The 18,545-nt window shown below is 34.1% G+C and overlaps 1 protein-coding gene across 16 annotated transcripts in view; it reads right to left on the reverse strand.

Annotated features, from left to right (window-relative positions):
- NBEA (neurobeachin) overlaps positions 1 to 18,545 on the reverse strand; it is a 460,919-nt gene that overhangs the window by 56,486 nt on the left and 385,888 nt on the right. For all 16 annotated transcript variants that reach the window (XM_015851986.2, XM_015851985.2, XM_032442135.1 and 13 more), the window contains 2 exons: positions 11,882 to 12,001; positions 1,711 to 1,863 (listed from right to left, as the gene is read on the reverse strand). In XM_015851986.2, the coding sequence (XP_015707472.1) occupies positions 1,711 to 1,863; positions 11,882 to 12,001 (273 nt within the window). The remainder of the gene's footprint in view (positions 1 to 1,710; positions 1,864 to 11,881; positions 12,002 to 18,545) is intronic.

Below are 18,545 nucleotides of genomic sequence, written 5' to 3' on the forward strand. Positions count from 1 at the left end.
ATGTACAGAACAACATTTCATGTACAGAGCTCTTTTTTTTTTTTTTTTTTTTTTTTTTGAGAAAGCAGAAACAAACTAAAGTTGAAGATTTTCTACAAGTGATCTCTTAGCACATAAATCTCTTTACCCTCATATTAATCCTCTCATCTTTGTGGAAAGATGGAAAAACACACTCTAGGACAGAAAAAGGAGCATTCTTTATAAAATTTCACCAAAGGGAATCACCAATATATATATCTCATTTTATTTCCCAATAGATGACAGCTTGTTTACCCTTTGCCACTAAGGTACTGAGCTTCTGTTCTTACACATGTCAAAACCAAGTTGCTGATCAACTTCAGTAAGATTACTCCTGGGCCCAATTCAGGTTTCACCACAGCCATGATCCAAAAAGAGGGCTCTGTGCAATGGCATGGTCATGCTGGAGATGCTCACCTGTGACAGCATATGTTGCACTTGAGAATGGTAATGGAGGGCAATGATCCTTTTGGTTCACCCTCCCTTCCCTCAACCCCCTTCCCCCCCTTTCATTTTTTTTTTTTGGTGGTAAAATTGCATTTGAATTTATTGCTAGCAGCTGTGACAACTGCTTGTTTTTAGAAAGCATGTTACATTATGTGCAGCTATAAGTGAAAACAGCCAAGATTAAGAAGGGAAATATTGTTCAGTTTCATCCTGCCCTTTATGGACTACTCCTTGGAACACATTTCTCATGCTTTGTTTAGTATATTTCATATCTTGAAAGTGAGGTTGCCATCACTTCCTTAGGAGACTGTTGTACATATGTCAAATCATTTACTGTTCTACACAGGCACTTCTAAATCATAGGAATAAGTTTGTTTTTATAATATTCCTCTATTCTTTTGAACTTCATACAGCTATTTTTCCATCAGTCCCTGAAGAACAATTTTCTTTAAATACACATTTCTTGAAATTAAATTGCCAAACTGATCATAAGAAAAATAATACTGCTATACATACAGTGCTAGAACAAAAGCCCTGTAGGGAATAATGAAAAAGCTGAATGGCTCTGCAACTTTATGGATCCCAAAGCTTCAAAAGCTATATAAGCAACGACAAGACAAGACATATTTTAAGATCCATTTCCAAAATACAACCATAAATTGAACTATTGTCGTTATATCATGATATACCTTTCATTTTATCCCTAAAATGAATATAAACAAGCATTTTATTTCTATCATTAAAAGAGATAATTATTTCTAACATTAAAGCAAGGAAAAAAAAAAAAAAACAACAAAATACTAATATAGGTAAGTGTTTTTCATGCTTAAATCTAGTAGACTTCATGATAATTTACATCAAATCATTTCTTTCACAAAAAGTCTACAGACTGCAGTTATTGGCTAATGTTCATACTTCTGTACTTCCAGTTCATCTCTGAATGGAAATTACACGGCTTGAGAAAGGAATGTAACATTCCTTGCAACACACCAGCATTTGCAACAACTTTCGATTTTTTCATTTAAGAGGTAGTAAAGAGGAACAGACTTAAGTTTTTCAGGCATTATCCAGCTTATGCCTATCTGATGCCTTCACATGAACAAGTAATTGAATTTTGTTGAAAAATATCTTTTCTTTCAAATAATGCTATTTCCCCCTCACTTTCTATTTCATTTATTTAGGCCTAGTTCTAAAAAGATGAAAATGAAAATTAAAACTAAAGAGAAATTAAAAAGTGCTACTTACCATCCTGTTAATACGAACAAAGTCTTCAGGCTTCTTGGCCCAAGGTGGGAGCTCAACGTCATTCACAACAACTTCATCTTCTCTGATTCCTAGGTTGTAGCCATTACTGTTGACAAACATCTCTGGTAGATAGTAAAACTCTGGAATTAATTCCTAGGAGAGAGAAAACACACAATAAAACCACATTATAGAGCAACGCAGGATGGTGCTGCTGGAATCAGGTGTAGTACCCATGAAAGCACTCATTTCACTTCTGTTTCTGTGCATATAATTAGGATTTCTTTTATAATCTGTTTTCTTGTTCTTGCATTCAAAAGACTTTTACAATGAAATATTTAATTTTTTTTTCACCTATCTGTGTTCTGATGAATGTTTAGAAAAGCAATGCATATCACTGAAGGAGATCTCTTCAGAATAACACATACTAGAAACAATATGGTGACCCTTCAGCACTACAAAAGAGGTGGAGGTTTTACAAGAGTGGCTATTTGATCATGTACATAAAGGAGTAGAATTTAGGGTGAATGAACATTTCTAATGTAAGAAAAAATCAAAAATGCATGAAGAGAAAAATGTCAATAGAGAGTATGTTCTTAGAAATAAATACATGATATTTAAACTGGGAAAGCTCAGTAACAGAGTAGCTAAGATAATCTGCAATGTATTAATATACTACAAATAAGTTAGAGCAGGAATTTTCTCCTAAATTCCAGACAGGTAAATAGAAATCATTTTGATGTAAGAAACATCTCCATATGTTGCTGTCTATTATTTTAGCAGAAACTATTGAACTGTAATGAAAATCAGCTTTAAAGCCCACCATCTCCTTTCTAATATCCTGGTGTAGATTAAATTTGCTAAATTCCCTTCTTAAAAATATTATGGTATTCAGTTGGTAACGTAACCAAAACTGTCACAGCACCTGAAACCTGAACCTGTTTGTGGTCCTTTCAAAACTGCAGACATGCAGAGTGTAAAAAAAATAATCACTGCAGACACTAACTTAGCCAATTAAATCTGGCCTACATCTCCATAGAGAACAGAGCAGTTAAAGCTTAGAAGGTTCTTCCAAGAATATCATCAAATACATATATATGAATGTTAACATTACAGTTTCCATCATTTTTAATATACTAAAAGCAGCCATTTGTAGGTCTGCTTTAATGGAGCCCTAAGAAGGAACAGCCCTCTTAGTTCAAGAAAAGTAGACACAGATCTCTAGATTTCAATGAACAGCTACTAATTTTGACTAAAAAGTGGCCAGAAAGGGACATGTCCTACAGTACAAATCACTAACTGACATCCCAAGAGCACTGTCTCAAAGACCAACCAAATTCATAAGGATGTAAGAATGCCAAAATATTGCAGGTTCAAAGTTATAAGAAAGCCAATATTCAAATGAAACTGAATTTAGTAAAGAAAAAAAGTATAATGCTAAACTAAACTGTATTTCTATTTTGTATAAAAGGTTTGAATCATATTCTGCTCCTTTTTATAACTATATTTTTTAAATGCAGTATGGTTGTGTGCCACCCCATAATTTCAAAAAGCAAGTGACAACTGCTTGTTTATGATTCTATCAAAGATATCTAAACCAAACTTTTGTTCTTCAGCTTAACACATCCCAGGATCTAGCTGTGAAATGTTACATCTACCATACCTGTATGATTTGTGTTACTCAGAGACATGTTCAGTGTTTAACTGAATTCTAACCTTCTGACTTCAATGGTATCTTGAAACAAAGGGATTTAAGTCAATGAATTTTTTTTATGGTATTTCCATTTAGAAATTTTATCTTTGTTGCTATTGCGGTGTAATTTAGTGTTCCCTTGTCTGGTATTGCAGAAAACATAAACAGAAATAGAATAAACAGAAAGCTTGTGATTAACTTTCTTCATAAGATTTATTGTATTGTATATGTTTAGCCTGACCTGTCTTATTCCTGTGCTATGGAAACTAACCAGTGCCAGACTTCTAAATCGTACTGAAACAGCCCTCTCTAGAACCCTAATAATTTCAGTTATGCATCCTTTTTTTTTTTTTTTTTCATTCCAGCCAGTGTAAGAAAACTAAACAGTATTTCAGAAATTTGATAATATGACTCCTATGTTCTCTATTCAGTGTTACTTTTAGCGCAGCCCACAATGACGCTTACTTACTTGAATACTACATAGCATGAATTAAACCTTACCAAAAAAACGCAAACAATAATGCATGTGACTTTCCCATACTTTGCATTAACCAGTTTTCTTTTGTATCATTTGATATTACTCTTGAATTTCGTTGTCTCCACTACTGGCTGTACTACATAACCACATCTCTTAAAAATACCTCCGGTAACTCCATCTCCTTCTCTCTTCCAGATAATGAATGAATATATACTAAAACATAAGCCCATTCCAAAACAAACAATTGGCATCCCATAATTTGTCAGTGCTGGAAAAAAAATCTCAAATTCTGCCTTCAGCTATTCAGAAGCATGGAACTACAGCTAGCCTGGAGCAGTGTGACAGGGAAGATCATTTGTTTCCAGATACCTATTAATGCATGTATTTTCACTTTACTACACTGAAAAATAAAAAAGCTTTCTCTTCTACCAGCTGATGATGGCAGGGGCTGGGTGAGGATGGGAAGGAAATACTCCCTGTCCCAAAGCCCCTGAGCATGCCTTGTTGGGGTCAGCAGTGTCTGGGGGGGAGTAGGAGTGGCAGAGCTGGGAAGCTGCTGGGAAGGCAGGGACAAGAGGCATGAGCAGACAGCAGGGAATCTCAGCAGAGACAGAAAGATGACAACTAGGGCCCAGGGAGAATTGTACTAACCAAGAAACGACTGAAAGCTGGATAAATGAACAAAAGAATAAACAAAAGAATAACACTAGCAAAGGATAGGCTTATTTTCAAAACCTATTTTTATTTTTCTCAGCCAGAGGCTGTTTTCTGTTTCAGAAGTGGGTTTGCTTCAGTTCATATTTCAGTAAAGCACACAGGTAGACACAGAAAGCATTTTGGGTGTTTTCCTGGTAAGGACAGGAAGAGATATCTCAAACACTGTTACTGTTTGCTGGTCACACTTGAAAAGGTGACCAAGCTCATTCCTCAGATTAAAAGGATGCCTGTCCACCCTGTTGCACCACAATTTGTTGGCAACTCCACACTCCTTTCATCAACTGATTTCAGTATTTTCCATGTAAGCAAGTTTTACTTAAGGCCTGACCAAAAGCTTTCATTACACGATCAAACACCATTTACCCCTATCCCACCAATCCATTGTGGATAGTGAGAACAGAATAATCTTTGCTCTTTGCCAGTTTATTACATTTGGAAGGCATTCTCATGCCAGATTTACACCTTTTTAGTGCTTAAAAACCAGTACAAATGGCAATGATTTTACCTTACATACTGTTACTTAGCCTAAGCTTTAGTTACAGATCTGTAAGAGAATCTTCTTGTCTCCCCAGACTATTCATTAGAATATTTTTTATTCCTTTTTATATAGAGTTGAATTTGTCATATAATATCAGTTCTTATATCATTTCCATTCCTTGGATGGGTCATTTTTAAACTCAACCTTGTATAAAGATTAGCAGAAGAAAATGCATTCCAGTAAGAGCAGGTACCAAAGTCAATGGGACTTAGAGGACCTTTTAATTCCCATCCTGTTCCCCACTTGTATGGTAAGTGGATGCTGTTTCACCAGCAGTGCAACAAGTGGTAAAATGTCAGTGTAAACCTAGATCTGTGCAAGGGCATGATTGTTTGCAGCTACCATGATTCTGTGAAAGTTATTATTTTCAGTTACACACCTACATCAATCTAAAAACTTACATGAAAGACACATCTCTAAATATTGTCTTCCTAAACCATAAACATTGAGTCAGAAAACATAATGATTAACAATGTAAAAAAGCTTTCCCATAAGTTTCATTAGTTTTCAGGCATAAAATGGGGGAATGAAAGGAAATAAGGCACAGAGGACCAATACTGAAAAAAAAAAAAGTGCCTGGTATTTTTGAAATATTCACAGACAATTAAGAAATTAACATGCATCTTGTTATTGTGCACCAGTCACCTGACATATAATGTTGCATTAACTGATACAATTCAGTAAATTATATTTCTTTTTTTTTTTTGCAATTGCCAAAGCATATCAAAGGATCTAAATAAATCTTTCAGAGTACATAAGCTGTCATGGGTAATTTCTTACCACAATAAATATCTAGAGTTCAAAGAGTTAATAAAAATAGGGATTCTAGTGATCTAAATCCATTTGCAGTAATTTCTGTCTAGTTGTCCTTGACATTTCACAAGCTGGTAACCTCCTCTGCTCCCCTTTCATTCACACTTCTAATAAGACAGGTTAGCTTTCTATCATTTAATAGTCACCACCTTTCAAAATGCCCAAGAAACTTGGCTCTTTGTAGATGAAGAGCAATGCAGTAAAGCTACCGAAGGGTGTAAGAAAAGGTAAAATTAATATAGTAACAGGCACTTCTTGTCTGTAAATGCAATCTCTAGTTTATTTTAATAGCTACACTAAAACCCTAAGGTATAGTTAACAGTATTATATGCCTTGTGTCTTCACATAAGAAAACATCCCCAAATGCATGTTCTAATTTACAAGCCTGTGACAAATCCAAGCTGCTGAGAAATTAAACTTTAAAAATATGTCTTGGAGTGATAGAGGACCACTATTAACACTATCATAATTGCATACCACTTGCATCAAATCTGACGTTTCTGTTTAATAATTTTTGTTAAGGGTGTATCATTTTATGGCTTCCCAATGAAATAAAATCTTACCCAGACGTTTTCACTTTTCTAATATAATTCACTTCAAGGTTTTAAAGCTGCCCTTTCTTTTTCTTTCTTTCTTTCTTTTCCTCCCAAAAGGTTGATCCCCTGGCATCCATTAATTCCACAAGAGCCCAGTACTGGGTCAATGAGTCACTCATGAGTACCTCCATTAGCTGTGTTAATTTACACTAAGGCACCTTAATGACATTTTGTCAGAGTTACCTTCCTAACTTCTAAACACACTATTCAAAAAGTAATATAACAAGTTTGAGAGGCATTAGGAAAGATTAGTGCCTGAACAGGAGGTTCTCTGGAAGTCAGTGTTAGCAAAAACTGGAGAGGGGGGGTGGCGGGTAGGAAGAAATGTGCAAGCTGACTGGGCAAGTTATGGTCATTTCTGGGTGACTTGCTTCCTCAAAGGTCACTCTGCTAACACTCATTCCTCATCCAGCTTGTACTGATTATCTCAAGAGAAGGTCGATGTTGATAAAGGGAGACACAATAAAATAAACCGTGTTAGCCAGGTTCTCCCCTGGGTGTTACCACACTTGTGTAGCACACACTGTATTAATTGTGTTTTGCCAAATATAGGTGAACAGGTCTCTTAGAAAATGAACTAAATTGGTTCAAATGTAGTTAAAAATTGTCTCAGTGGATCTTAAATCATATCCTGATTAATAATCTATTGTTTGTTACATGTTTCAAAGGTAGCATACTTTTTGTCACAGTTCAAGATGTATCAATAAGTAGAATTCATGGCTTACTGCTCTGACTACTGACACTGCCCCATTTTCTTTATCTCAGCATGAAACAATTCCATTCCAGAGAAGGAATGAAAAGGAAGGGCAGAAGTAGGGAGGGGGGAAGGGGAGAGAATCAGAGAGAAGACACGCGCAGTCTCTTGTTGTGGAAACAAGAGACTGACCTACAAAACTGCAGCTTCCCAACAGATATACTTTCCTTTGCAAATGTCCAATTTTTCTATTTTTTAATGCAACATTCTTTAAATGTGATTTGGAAGTTTTCTTTAAAACATATTGAGCTTGCAGAATGCTGCTGATGCTTAAAATCTCAATTTACTTGTTAAAACTGACCCACTCAGTCTTAAACAATGACCCAAAAAAACCATAACACAGATTTTACATTTCTTAAATAAATACATAAATAAATAAAGATTTTTAAAATTAGACTTATTAATAAAGAATTAGGGCAATTCATATTATGTAATATGGCACTTGAAAGTAAAAACAGTGGCCATCTTACAACAGAAGGCTGTGAAAAATTGAAGATTAATTCATTACACATGCTGTTTTAAATTATTTTATAACGTGTGCCACAGCAATTAATGAGATTAGTGAGATCAGAGATTAAATGTGCTTAAAGCAGCTCAGATGAATTTAAAATATATGATAAGGAATACATGAATAATAAATATTTTCTGCTGTAAACAGTTTTGAATGTTTATTACTTTGACAGACAGTCCATATCCCTCACACCTCATTTTTACTGTAAGGACTGAAAAAAATTCCAGCATGTATATCACATGGGATTCATTCCTGTGCCACTGCCAAAGATCTACATTTAAAGCTGTGTGTGCAGCCAGAAAGAAGCTACACAAACATGAGGAACACTTGGACAGAGAACATGCTTTAAGATCGAATACTCTCATAAGCTCTACACAGCACAGCTCCAACTTTCTCAAAGGATCACTATATAAATATTAGATGCTATCAGACAGGTGAACAGGAATTGTAGGTTGCTTCACACGCACAGTGCTGAAGCCCTTTATTGTGGAAGACAGAGGTTGTTGTGCTTAAAAAAGAAGGAAAGTAGAAAGAGAGATTGAGAGGGTTTGTTGGTGGCTCCTATGAAACCTTCCTCCTTTTCCAGTGTCTCAAAACTTGATTAAAATGCATAAAAAGTGTGCCAGGCATTCCAAGTAGTGAAACAGCTAATCTGAAAAAATAAGGTATTTGTAATATTTATAATAGTTCCATTTTCTGTCCTTTTTCAGAGCAAACTCCAAGGCCTCGGGGAGAAGTTGGCCCTGATGTCATGGCATTGAGAAATGTAGTTCATTAAGATCTCAAGCAAGAAACAACAGCAACAATTAGCTGCTTTACTCATTCCTGATTTATCGCTAAGAAACACGGACTCTACAAATGAAAAGGGCCTGAAGGGTCAAGTAGTGCATCCTCCAGCCAATTCATGATTGTCCCTGATGCTCTTCCCTATTCTACCAGTCTACATTTCTAAGAATCTTGAGAAATAAGGATTTTACACCTTTCTCTCATGATGATTCAGAATACTGAAATTTTTACTTAACTTTTCATACTATGTTGGTTAAGTAAGTATTTGTCAGCTTTCCTCTATAGCTTACCTTTTTGTTCCCTGACAAATAAGACCTCACCCTTTCATACAGCTGCATATTTCATAGCATTTATGTTGCCATGTCTTCACTCCTTGACATTAATTACCCCGCACATACAGACATTTTTTCCTGTATACAACTCCTTAAATAAATTTGATGTTCTTATGGCTCCCTTCAGCTCAGGTATATATTTCCAGTGTCTATTCCCCAGAAAAGAAATTCCCAAGTTTCTATTGTATCCAGCATGAATACAAACAAAGAACTGAACAAGCAAAAACAAAAGCTTGTGTTCTTCAAGAACATGAGAGCTATGCAACAAATGAAAACCTAAGTAAACTCCTTCAGCTGGAATTTAGATGCCATGAGATTCTTTAGTTGCTATAATTCTAAGCAAATAGCTTGGGTCTTACTGTAAGTTTTCTACTATCCAGCTGATTTTCGTGTTTCTTTATAAAACTAAAAACAAAATACAACTGCATTTACGTATATTACTTAGGCTACTGAAGTGTAATGTGGGTTTATTCCAATAGTGACTTTATATCAACATGTAATTAATTTGATGATATGACATACTGAATGCTGGAATTAAATGCAACTAAAAATCTCCTCTTTTTGACCTTTATTTACTCTTCCTTTTTTATTATAGACAGCTCATGAACTCTTTCGGCTTGCTCTAACAGCTGCTAATGACTTAGCTTATTTTCAAATCTGCCTTTATCTGCTTTTATCTTAAGCCAAATCAACCCATAGTAGATCAACTCAAGACTAATTTCTAAACTCAAGTGCCCTGTATCATTATTAATTAACAAAACCATATTTGAAACAGCATTTTTAATCCCTAAAGTATCCCTAAACATACAGGTCAGGGATTATCTGGAGAAGACATTTATTGGCTAACAGACCTCATCTGCACCTCCTATATTAGATTTTCTGTAATGATTTAGCTCCAAGTAGTATTTTGTTTTCTAATGGCATAACAGAGATGTATATATATGTGTGTGTGCATATGTATATATAAATCTGACTCTGGGGCTCTACAGCAGACTCCCAAGTGTATTCTAAAATAAATAATTTTACAGTCTTTGCCCTAATGAGACTTTGACCTTTAATTGTTACTCTTTTATCCAACCTTTCCACAACTCCTCTTAACATTGTATGACATCAGAATACTTAGCTATACTACATGTTTACCTCTTGCTTTCCTCTACTAGAAGCAGACATCCCCTTTTAAGCACTTTTAATACTTGTTCAGTTTGAACAACTTGGCTTTAGTAAAAATACATTTTGTAACTGCAACCGTTATTCCTTCATTAGTCCTGCATCCTTGCAACATCAGGCAGTGGCAACTGAAATTACCCCACTTGGTTCACAAGACTCCTAGTGTTTTCATACAACCATTTCAGTTCCTTCTTTTACTGATAACTCATGTGGTTGCTTATTTAGGAACAATCCTTTCATTAATTATACATCCTACTTGAATATCATCCCTCCGTCTGTCCACAGATATTCCTTTATCTTTTGCTATGCTTTCATGTATTTAACTGCCCTCCTCCTGTGTACTAAGGCCTGGGAAGAAGATTACAGTCACTTCCAATTGTCTTCCCTTATTCCTCAGTTTAAGGCTCTTATCTGACGTTTCAGCCCAACTCCTTCAAGGCCATTTTCCCAGATATTCCAGTGGAGTTCCAGGAAAACCAAACTTCATTGAAAAGGAAAAATCAAAACATCAGCATTCTCATTTTGAGTAAATTGCTGCATGTTAAATACAGTAAATAGTAGCTTTAATTCCTTCCAAGAAGTGTTGAAATCACTGTTTTATTTTATTTTATTTTATTTTATTTTATTTTATTTTATTTTATTTTATTTTATTTTATTTTATTTTNTTTATTTATTAAAGAAAAGCAACAGAGGTAATATTTAAAATATTATTAGCTTCAGAAGAAGCATAAATAAATAAGAAATGAGTTTTAAGAGGTCTAGGTATACTTTTTTCTTTAAAAAGCATTTTCTCCCATATGTTAAGAAAGCAATACAATTTACAATTCACTTTTTTTTCTAACTAGAAACTGAATAATAATACCATGGTTTGTCTATATACACTTCTAAGACTGTTAAAATATTTATGGAAATAGGAGCTCTGGAATACAACTAAATTAACAAATTTACTTCTTCTTTTGTCAACTTAATTAAAAAATATAATGGTAATGTGCCCTTTTCCTGCTATGAGTGGCAGTTTTTAAATAGAAGAGGTATGTGTTATCGTAAAAATAAAGTTAGAGAGAAGAGTAAGGCAATCTTTGCCTACCTTATTACAAGAAAATGAGAATTAAGAATGGACAAAAGTATTCAAAATATTATAAGATTTTTTATTGTTTTCTGTTAAGGTTCCATGTATATGAACAATAGCTTTTTTGTATTTAACAATAGGTAAGGAATAACAACAGTAAAATCACCCTGCTCTCTGGCTGTTTCTGTATATCGTGTAGAAGTTGTTTTAATCTAATGTGTATTGTTGCATAATACCCTCAGGCACAGTCAAGTAAAAGCTAAAGCTGTACAGAAAAGCCAACATTTTAAATGGGTCTTGTCATTAATGCTTTATTAATTGCCTGAGGCAATGCAAACCCAGAGTTAGGCAAGCTATAACGATATGACACTTTAAGGTCAAATCCAATTCCTGCTGTGTTTTATGGAGTGGGCCAAATATTGAGTTAACAGCAGGAAAGAACAATTTATTGGGCTTTTCTCCATCTCCTGATTATCTGATCTAAATTAGATCAGTTTGGTTGTTTTTCTGTAAAAACAAGACACCTTTTGTCCACTCAACTTCAAAGAATTCTTTGATTGTTTCTATTTGAACAATAATCTTTAGTAACATCTACTTAAATTAAACATTTGCTTTAATTAGGGTAAATTTTCTTTAAACCAAATCTGAATATAAAGACACAAAGCATAAAATCTTCTTTATCCCAAAATGAAAATAATAATAACAATATGTGTATCTTACCTTCACATCTGAGGTATCTCTTTGGCTGTTTCTCCAAGACCTGGCTACTGAAGAGAAGGTTCGATCTGGGTGGTCAAATTTGCCATCATTTGCATTTAGAAAGAATGTTGTAAAGGGCTCCTGTAATCAATGAAATGAAGACGGATTAAGAAAAGAGCAGAAGGAATCATGTGGCAGGTTTCTAATGAAATCCAAATGACTTTTGCAGATCAAAATACTTCATAAGGGAAGAATTAAAGAAAAATATGGCACCTCATCTTTGTATCTATGCATGATTACCTATACTGAATGTCTTAGTACATTTATTGGTGTTAACACAGTTTGCACACACCAATCTTGAGTTCTGACAGGAAAGGTTATTTTTTGTATTCACTCGGCCGTAAGACTGATTATTCATCAGTGACAGACCTATGTAGAATAGTTCTAGTTTACTATGGTTGCCTACCTAACTGCAATCATCATAAACACTCTCTGTGTCATTTATATTACTATGCTTTGTTTACCCTTATAAGACAGTATGTCAAAATAAAGTCTTAAAAAATCTTTTTTGGATTTTTCTTTTGTTTTCATTCAGTTTAAAAGACCTCAGGAGATTCCATGTTTCCTCATGGTGGGCAGACTTTCTGTATTGTCATTTTGAGGCAGCCTATAGTTACAGAGCATCTAACTTGACCATTGTTTCTGAGCAGCCAAATTTCCACAACCATGTTTTCCCTACTCAAAATATGCTTCATCTCTATGCTATGTTTTAAGACAAATATACAGAGGTACTCAGAGATGAATTGCTTCGAAATTTTATTTTTGCTAATTCTATCTGAAACTACGCTCCCAATACTTGCTAAATGGAAACAGCTATTAAGGAAGAGCTCAAGTTTTTTTTATGTAACTGCTTAACCTATCAGGGAAGGGCTTGACATTGGACCATACCCTTAATTTGACAGTAAGACTTGACTACTCAGATCACTGCCAACTCCCTGGTTTTCTAGAGCCATGCAATTAGCTCCCTGATAAAAATAATATTTGGCAATTTCTTCTTTTTCTCAAAAGTGCTCTTGTAGGTATTTGAAAAAGTGAAATTTCTACTTTCAAAGTCATACCCAAATTTACTTCCTTTTATATCTGCTCATGTGGAAATTTCATGAATCTAAGACAGTCTGTAATCAGCAGACCACAAATGACACTAAAGTTCATCTACTAGTTGAATTTTATTATATACATTCTCTCTTTCCCATTTGAAACTTTTGAACAAAGCTTCTCAATTAATGAAGAAACTTTGAGATAATTATGCGCCACTTTACATATCTTGTTTAAATTATCCAGGATTCAAGAGGACTTAGGAAATTCAGTTTAAGTAGCCTTTATCAACAAGTAAAGATACATAAGGAAATCATTGATGCACAGGTATTGAAAAGAAATCTAACAAGATGAGGAAAATGGAAAATCGGGGAAGTCAAATTTTCAGAGATCATTAATTTTCCATTCTTTACTTTTCACGTCTTCCAAACTAATGTTTTCTGCCATAAGCAATAGTCCACATGAGCTACTTTCTTTCATAGAGAAATACTCCAAATTTCTCTACCTAAGAAAAAGAAAAGGAATGTCTCTGTTATTGTCATCATAGTATGCTGGTACTTCAGAAGTAGCTTAAAGGAATTGTTTATTATTGAACAAATTTTTTATTTTATTTTATTTTTTCAAGGGACAGAATGTTAATTTTGAGAGTATGTGACTTCAAATATGCAATCTTTTTCATTATAATAATGCAAGACATTTTCCTGCTTTCCAATTGAATGCTGAGTCTTTTTCATCTTTTTTTTCTTTTAAGACATTGGGAATTATTTTAATAAATAATATAAACATCTATAAATAAACATCTATACTTTTCATTGCTGCCTATAGGGAACTTCATGTAAAATGTAAATGAAAAAGTGTATTATTTACAACCAGAGCTAATAAACTGAAAACCATATTAATAGGGTTGGATTATATTTTTTCTTGGTGAAAGTTCTATTATTATTATTTTGTTATTATTGCTATTATTGTTGTTATTATTATTTTAATGTTACATTTATACTAAATTATGCTAACTTTAGAATTGTTTTCATTTTAACTATGTGTTAACCCCCAAAATCTCTGTTTATATTTGCAGTATCACAGCAATTTATGCTGCATTTTTCTACCTTATTAATAATAATAAAAAATAATTATATGTTGTTAATCTGAGCACAAACAATTCAGCCTCCTACTAGCCCCTGCCTATCACTACTATTCCTTGTAAGGCATGTATTTTCTTGTGAATACTATTGTCAGTGGGTCACTACTGGGTTTCTGAAATCAGAAGCAGTTGACAGATTTATAAAAGCAGAAACCAGAAATATGATGTAATTACAATAAATTATGTAAAAATATTAATCCAAAGTTCCATGACAACATTATTTTAAGCATCTGAGACAAATATACAAAAGTAATAAAATTCATAATCAAGGATTAAGCCTTTAATAGTTGAGCACTACAGGGTGCCCTATTATGCTATCTTACTATGACCTGTTGTGACTATCTTTTTGGATTTTTAATCCTTAGCAGAAATTCAGAGCTTTCACTAGCTTTATCTCTAACCTCTCAAATAATTTGAAAGAATTTTTTTCTTCCTCTGGAAAGTCAAGTGCTTATATCATATAAATACAATTCATATCTCATTCAATATATTCATATAAATACTGTTATTCTACAATACCGATTACTGTCATCTCATGTAAAGGTTTTGTTGCTGTGAAAGGTATAAAGCTGCACGATGTTTTCATTATAACCCCATCTCCCTCACTGCTAATATTCTGAATAAAATTCACGCCTTGTTGGCTGCCAAAGAGAAGAGAAATTTATGGGGCACTTGATCACAATGTGTACAAGCTTGAGTTGTGGGAACAAGGAATTTTCAACTCACTGGTGCTTTTTTCCTTCATCCTCCCTCTAACACCAGTCCCACCAGAATTATTTATGGGTGGAGTAGAGGATACAGGTAGAATGGATGTGACATTCCAAGATATATCAAACAAAAGTGTGTTCAGCCATGTCAAGGTAGAAAAAAAGAGTATTTGGAGTTCTGTCATACTGATATACACCTTTTATCTCAGATACCTGTGAATGCCCTGTTCAGGTTTACAGAACAGGAGACTTGAGTTCACTCCAATCTATTTACAAGATTTAAAATCTCCTTCACCTTTGATTTGGTCCAAGTCATACTTGACTCACAGAATTTCTTTTATAACTTATGCACTTACTTAGCAGTTGTAACAGAAGCTGAAAATCAAATATAGTCTGCAAAATTCTTGTTCAGTTCATAATCATGCTTTTTAATACCAGTCATTTGATGAAGATGTAATTAATTCATGCAAACACAGTTTCTTCAGCAGCAACTATTGAGAACAACAAATTGCACTGTAACTTGAGCTTATTTCATCTAAAAAAAGCCCTATAAAAACAGCACTGATATTCAATTTCCACATGATTCAAGGCACAGTTCCTTTATCTGCCTACTCTTCTGTTTTTTGTCTACTTTTCAGGTACACATCCATGTCACTACAGTATATGGCATTTTGAAATAGGATTCTTTGTCTTAACTATTTTGCCACCTGCAACTTAAATATTCACTGGTCCAGATGGAAAACAAATGAAAATAAATAACTCTTGAACCAGGTGGTAAGGTAACAGATTCATAAACCATGAGTAGTTCAATTCTGTTGTGTAAAATACGACTGTACCAGCAGAACAGTGCATCCCTTTCCAGATTACATTTTACTCTTCTTGGTGGAGAAAACCTGTGGATGATCTTGGCTGAGATTTTCTAAGGAATAAGTAGAACTTTTTGGTTTATTTATTGACTGGGTTTATGTCTAAAAATCTGAGACTGTAAAAGAGTTCAGCCATGGTTAAATGAGGGAAAAGCAATATTATATAAACTCTGGCACTCTATGTTAAGTTTTTATATTTATTAATTTGACTGAATAATACAGTAGATTTTCACGTTCAGTATTTCTATAAATAAGTCATTTAAAGTTCAATAATCTGCTAATTCTCTTAGAAAGAATACTGAATGCTTTCAAGAAACAGATGAAATTAGAGATAGAGCTATTTTTCAAGATCATTTGGGTCTCATTAGCAATTATAGCATTAAGCATTCCTAGGTGGTAGCTCAGTTTCTTATAGCCTAGGTAGAGGATTTTTTGTGACATTTCCAAATTCTATCAAAGTTAATATTCCTCTGTGCACAATGGATATATACAAGTTAATGAAGAATTACAATTTCAGTTCACATATGTGTGAATGATGCATGTATGTGTATTGGAGTGAGCTGCACAGAAAAATAGTGTGTGCATTATCTTGATCAGGAGAGCATATACAACCCTCAGGTGGGACTGTAACTAACCTGAGAGGCCTGGTGAGGCTGAACCATTTACTGTCCTAAAAGTGCCTTCATATTTCTCTTAGAGCTCTTACAGAAGAGAATGGAAGTTTGCACAAAATAGACACAGATGATGGAAACAGAAACTAGTTTCTGTTCCATCTCTAGTTATGTGAAATAGTATCATAGCTACTGGAGATAAGGATCACATCCTCTTCTATGATATACAATGGAAGGCAGAAGAATATATACAAATAACAAATTCTATATGTTAATGTTTTTGGGTTTTGTGTGTGTGGTTGTTTTTGTTGTTTTTTGTATGTTTGTTTGTTTTTTGGGTTTTTTTTTTGTTTTTTTGTTTTTTTGAAATGTAATGAAATTTGTCACTTTATAAGATGGATGTTTATGGAAACTCTTAGTACTCAAAAGAGTTCAAGAGAAAACTGTACGAAAGTGGAAAGCTTATTAATGACAAATTGGTGGCAGAGACTGATAATATCAGAATAATAAAGCTGGAGAGAACTGAGTCTAAGGTATAAATTGCATTTTTATAAAAGTAGATAGATAGATAGATCTGATAGATTAAATAAAGGACAGAAACAGAAGGAAACATAAGACAATATGGAGAAGAGTTGACTCAGAAATGTGATATTGCAATGCTTTGAAAAGAACTGACAGGAATCAGATTGCATCTGTCAAAGCCAAGAAACAAAATTCAATCTGTTTGTTTTTTTTTTAATATTTTGATTTTTATAAAATTCTCTATATATGTACTCCAGAGTGGCTGAAACTACCTTTCTTACTGCAACTACGGCTTCCTCCAATACAAAGGTCTAGGCACATATTTTCTTCCCCCTAGATTTACATATCATTTATTTGCCCCTAGATTTACATATACATTTATTTGCTTTTTGTAAATAATTTTTACAATCTTCATAAACTTGTATCGAAGGATGACTTCAAAATTCACCTGGAAGAAATCCTTATTTAACTGCCAGAGGTCAACTTCACTGGCACAATAGTCTCCCTTAGGATTTTTTATTTACTACTCAGTTGCCAAAAATCTCTCTCTAAGGATCACTACGACTTTTTAATCTATGATTTTTCTCTGGTACTTTGCACACTTATTTTCAAATCTTTATTTTGGTTTTCCACTTACAGCCCTATCAGAGATCAACATGTTTTCCTTTTTTCCTTTTTCTGAGCTTTAAAATTTCCCCATGCTTGTCTCCCTTTCACTTGGTCATTGGTCTCCTCCCAATAGGGATTGCTTATTCTAATCACTTGGGTTTAAATAGTCCTCAAATGGCTGTCTACCTGTGCTAGTATTTAAATTCTCCCTAAATTGTTCTCTATGTTGCCAGCAGTAATCTCTGCCCTGGAAAACATTACTTTTCCTTTTGTTTTCCGCTTTATCTTCTTCAAGTGTTCTATTTGTTTTAACAAACATAATTTGTCAGGTCTATATTGCGAGGTCATCAAGTTAGAGACCTTGTTCTCTCACTCTTTTTGTGCGGGAATCAGACAGCGAGAACACCTATGATACTATATAAACAACAGCAGTAAAAATGACACAGCATTAGCCTAATACAGGAAATGAATACTCCTTGGTGTGCTGTACATTCAACTAGCAAGCAGACTTTCAGACCTAGGAATTTGCCGACTAGCATGAGGAGATCTTTAGTTGAATAGTAGCCAAAATTAATAGATAAACATGCAATTAAACCCACTGTTTTTAATAAACGTTAAGTGAACAAAGAGGAACATAAAATGCATTCATAGTACATGAATAATTTAGTAACACTAAAAAGGAGCCCAGAGATCACCCTTTAGAGGAGCATAATCAACACTTAGTTTCCCAAGGGTTTAAGGAGCATGTCCTGAACTCACACATGAATTCTTCCCTTCTGATCAGAAGAACAGGGCATGTTTACAGAACCTGAGATGAGTGATAACGCAGATCTCTACCTCTGTGCAGCTCTGTTTTGGCTGATTCTGTGTGAAATATGCTTACAGTGCATCTTATGTGACAGATTTTTATTGTCAGAGTGTAGTTTAAGTTCAGTAATTACACAGTGACTCAATTCTTCATGAATTCAGGTTTCTTTATGAAACCTTAAGTCTCTCATCAACAATCCATTTTCCGTAATTCATTCTGTTAACACATAAACCAAATCCAGATTCATTCTATCTTTGCAGTTTGTCCCCTTTCCCTAGGTTGGATTTTAAGAAAAGGACTGAAAGAGCAGTTTGAAGGTGGAACCT

The sequence above is a fragment of the Coturnix japonica genome, chromosome 1 (genome assembly GCF_001577835.2).
Source record: "Coturnix japonica isolate 7356 chromosome 1, Coturnix japonica 2.1, whole genome shotgun sequence".
NCBI classification, from domain to species: domain Eukaryota; kingdom Metazoa; phylum Chordata; class Aves; order Galliformes; family Phasianidae; genus Coturnix; species Coturnix japonica.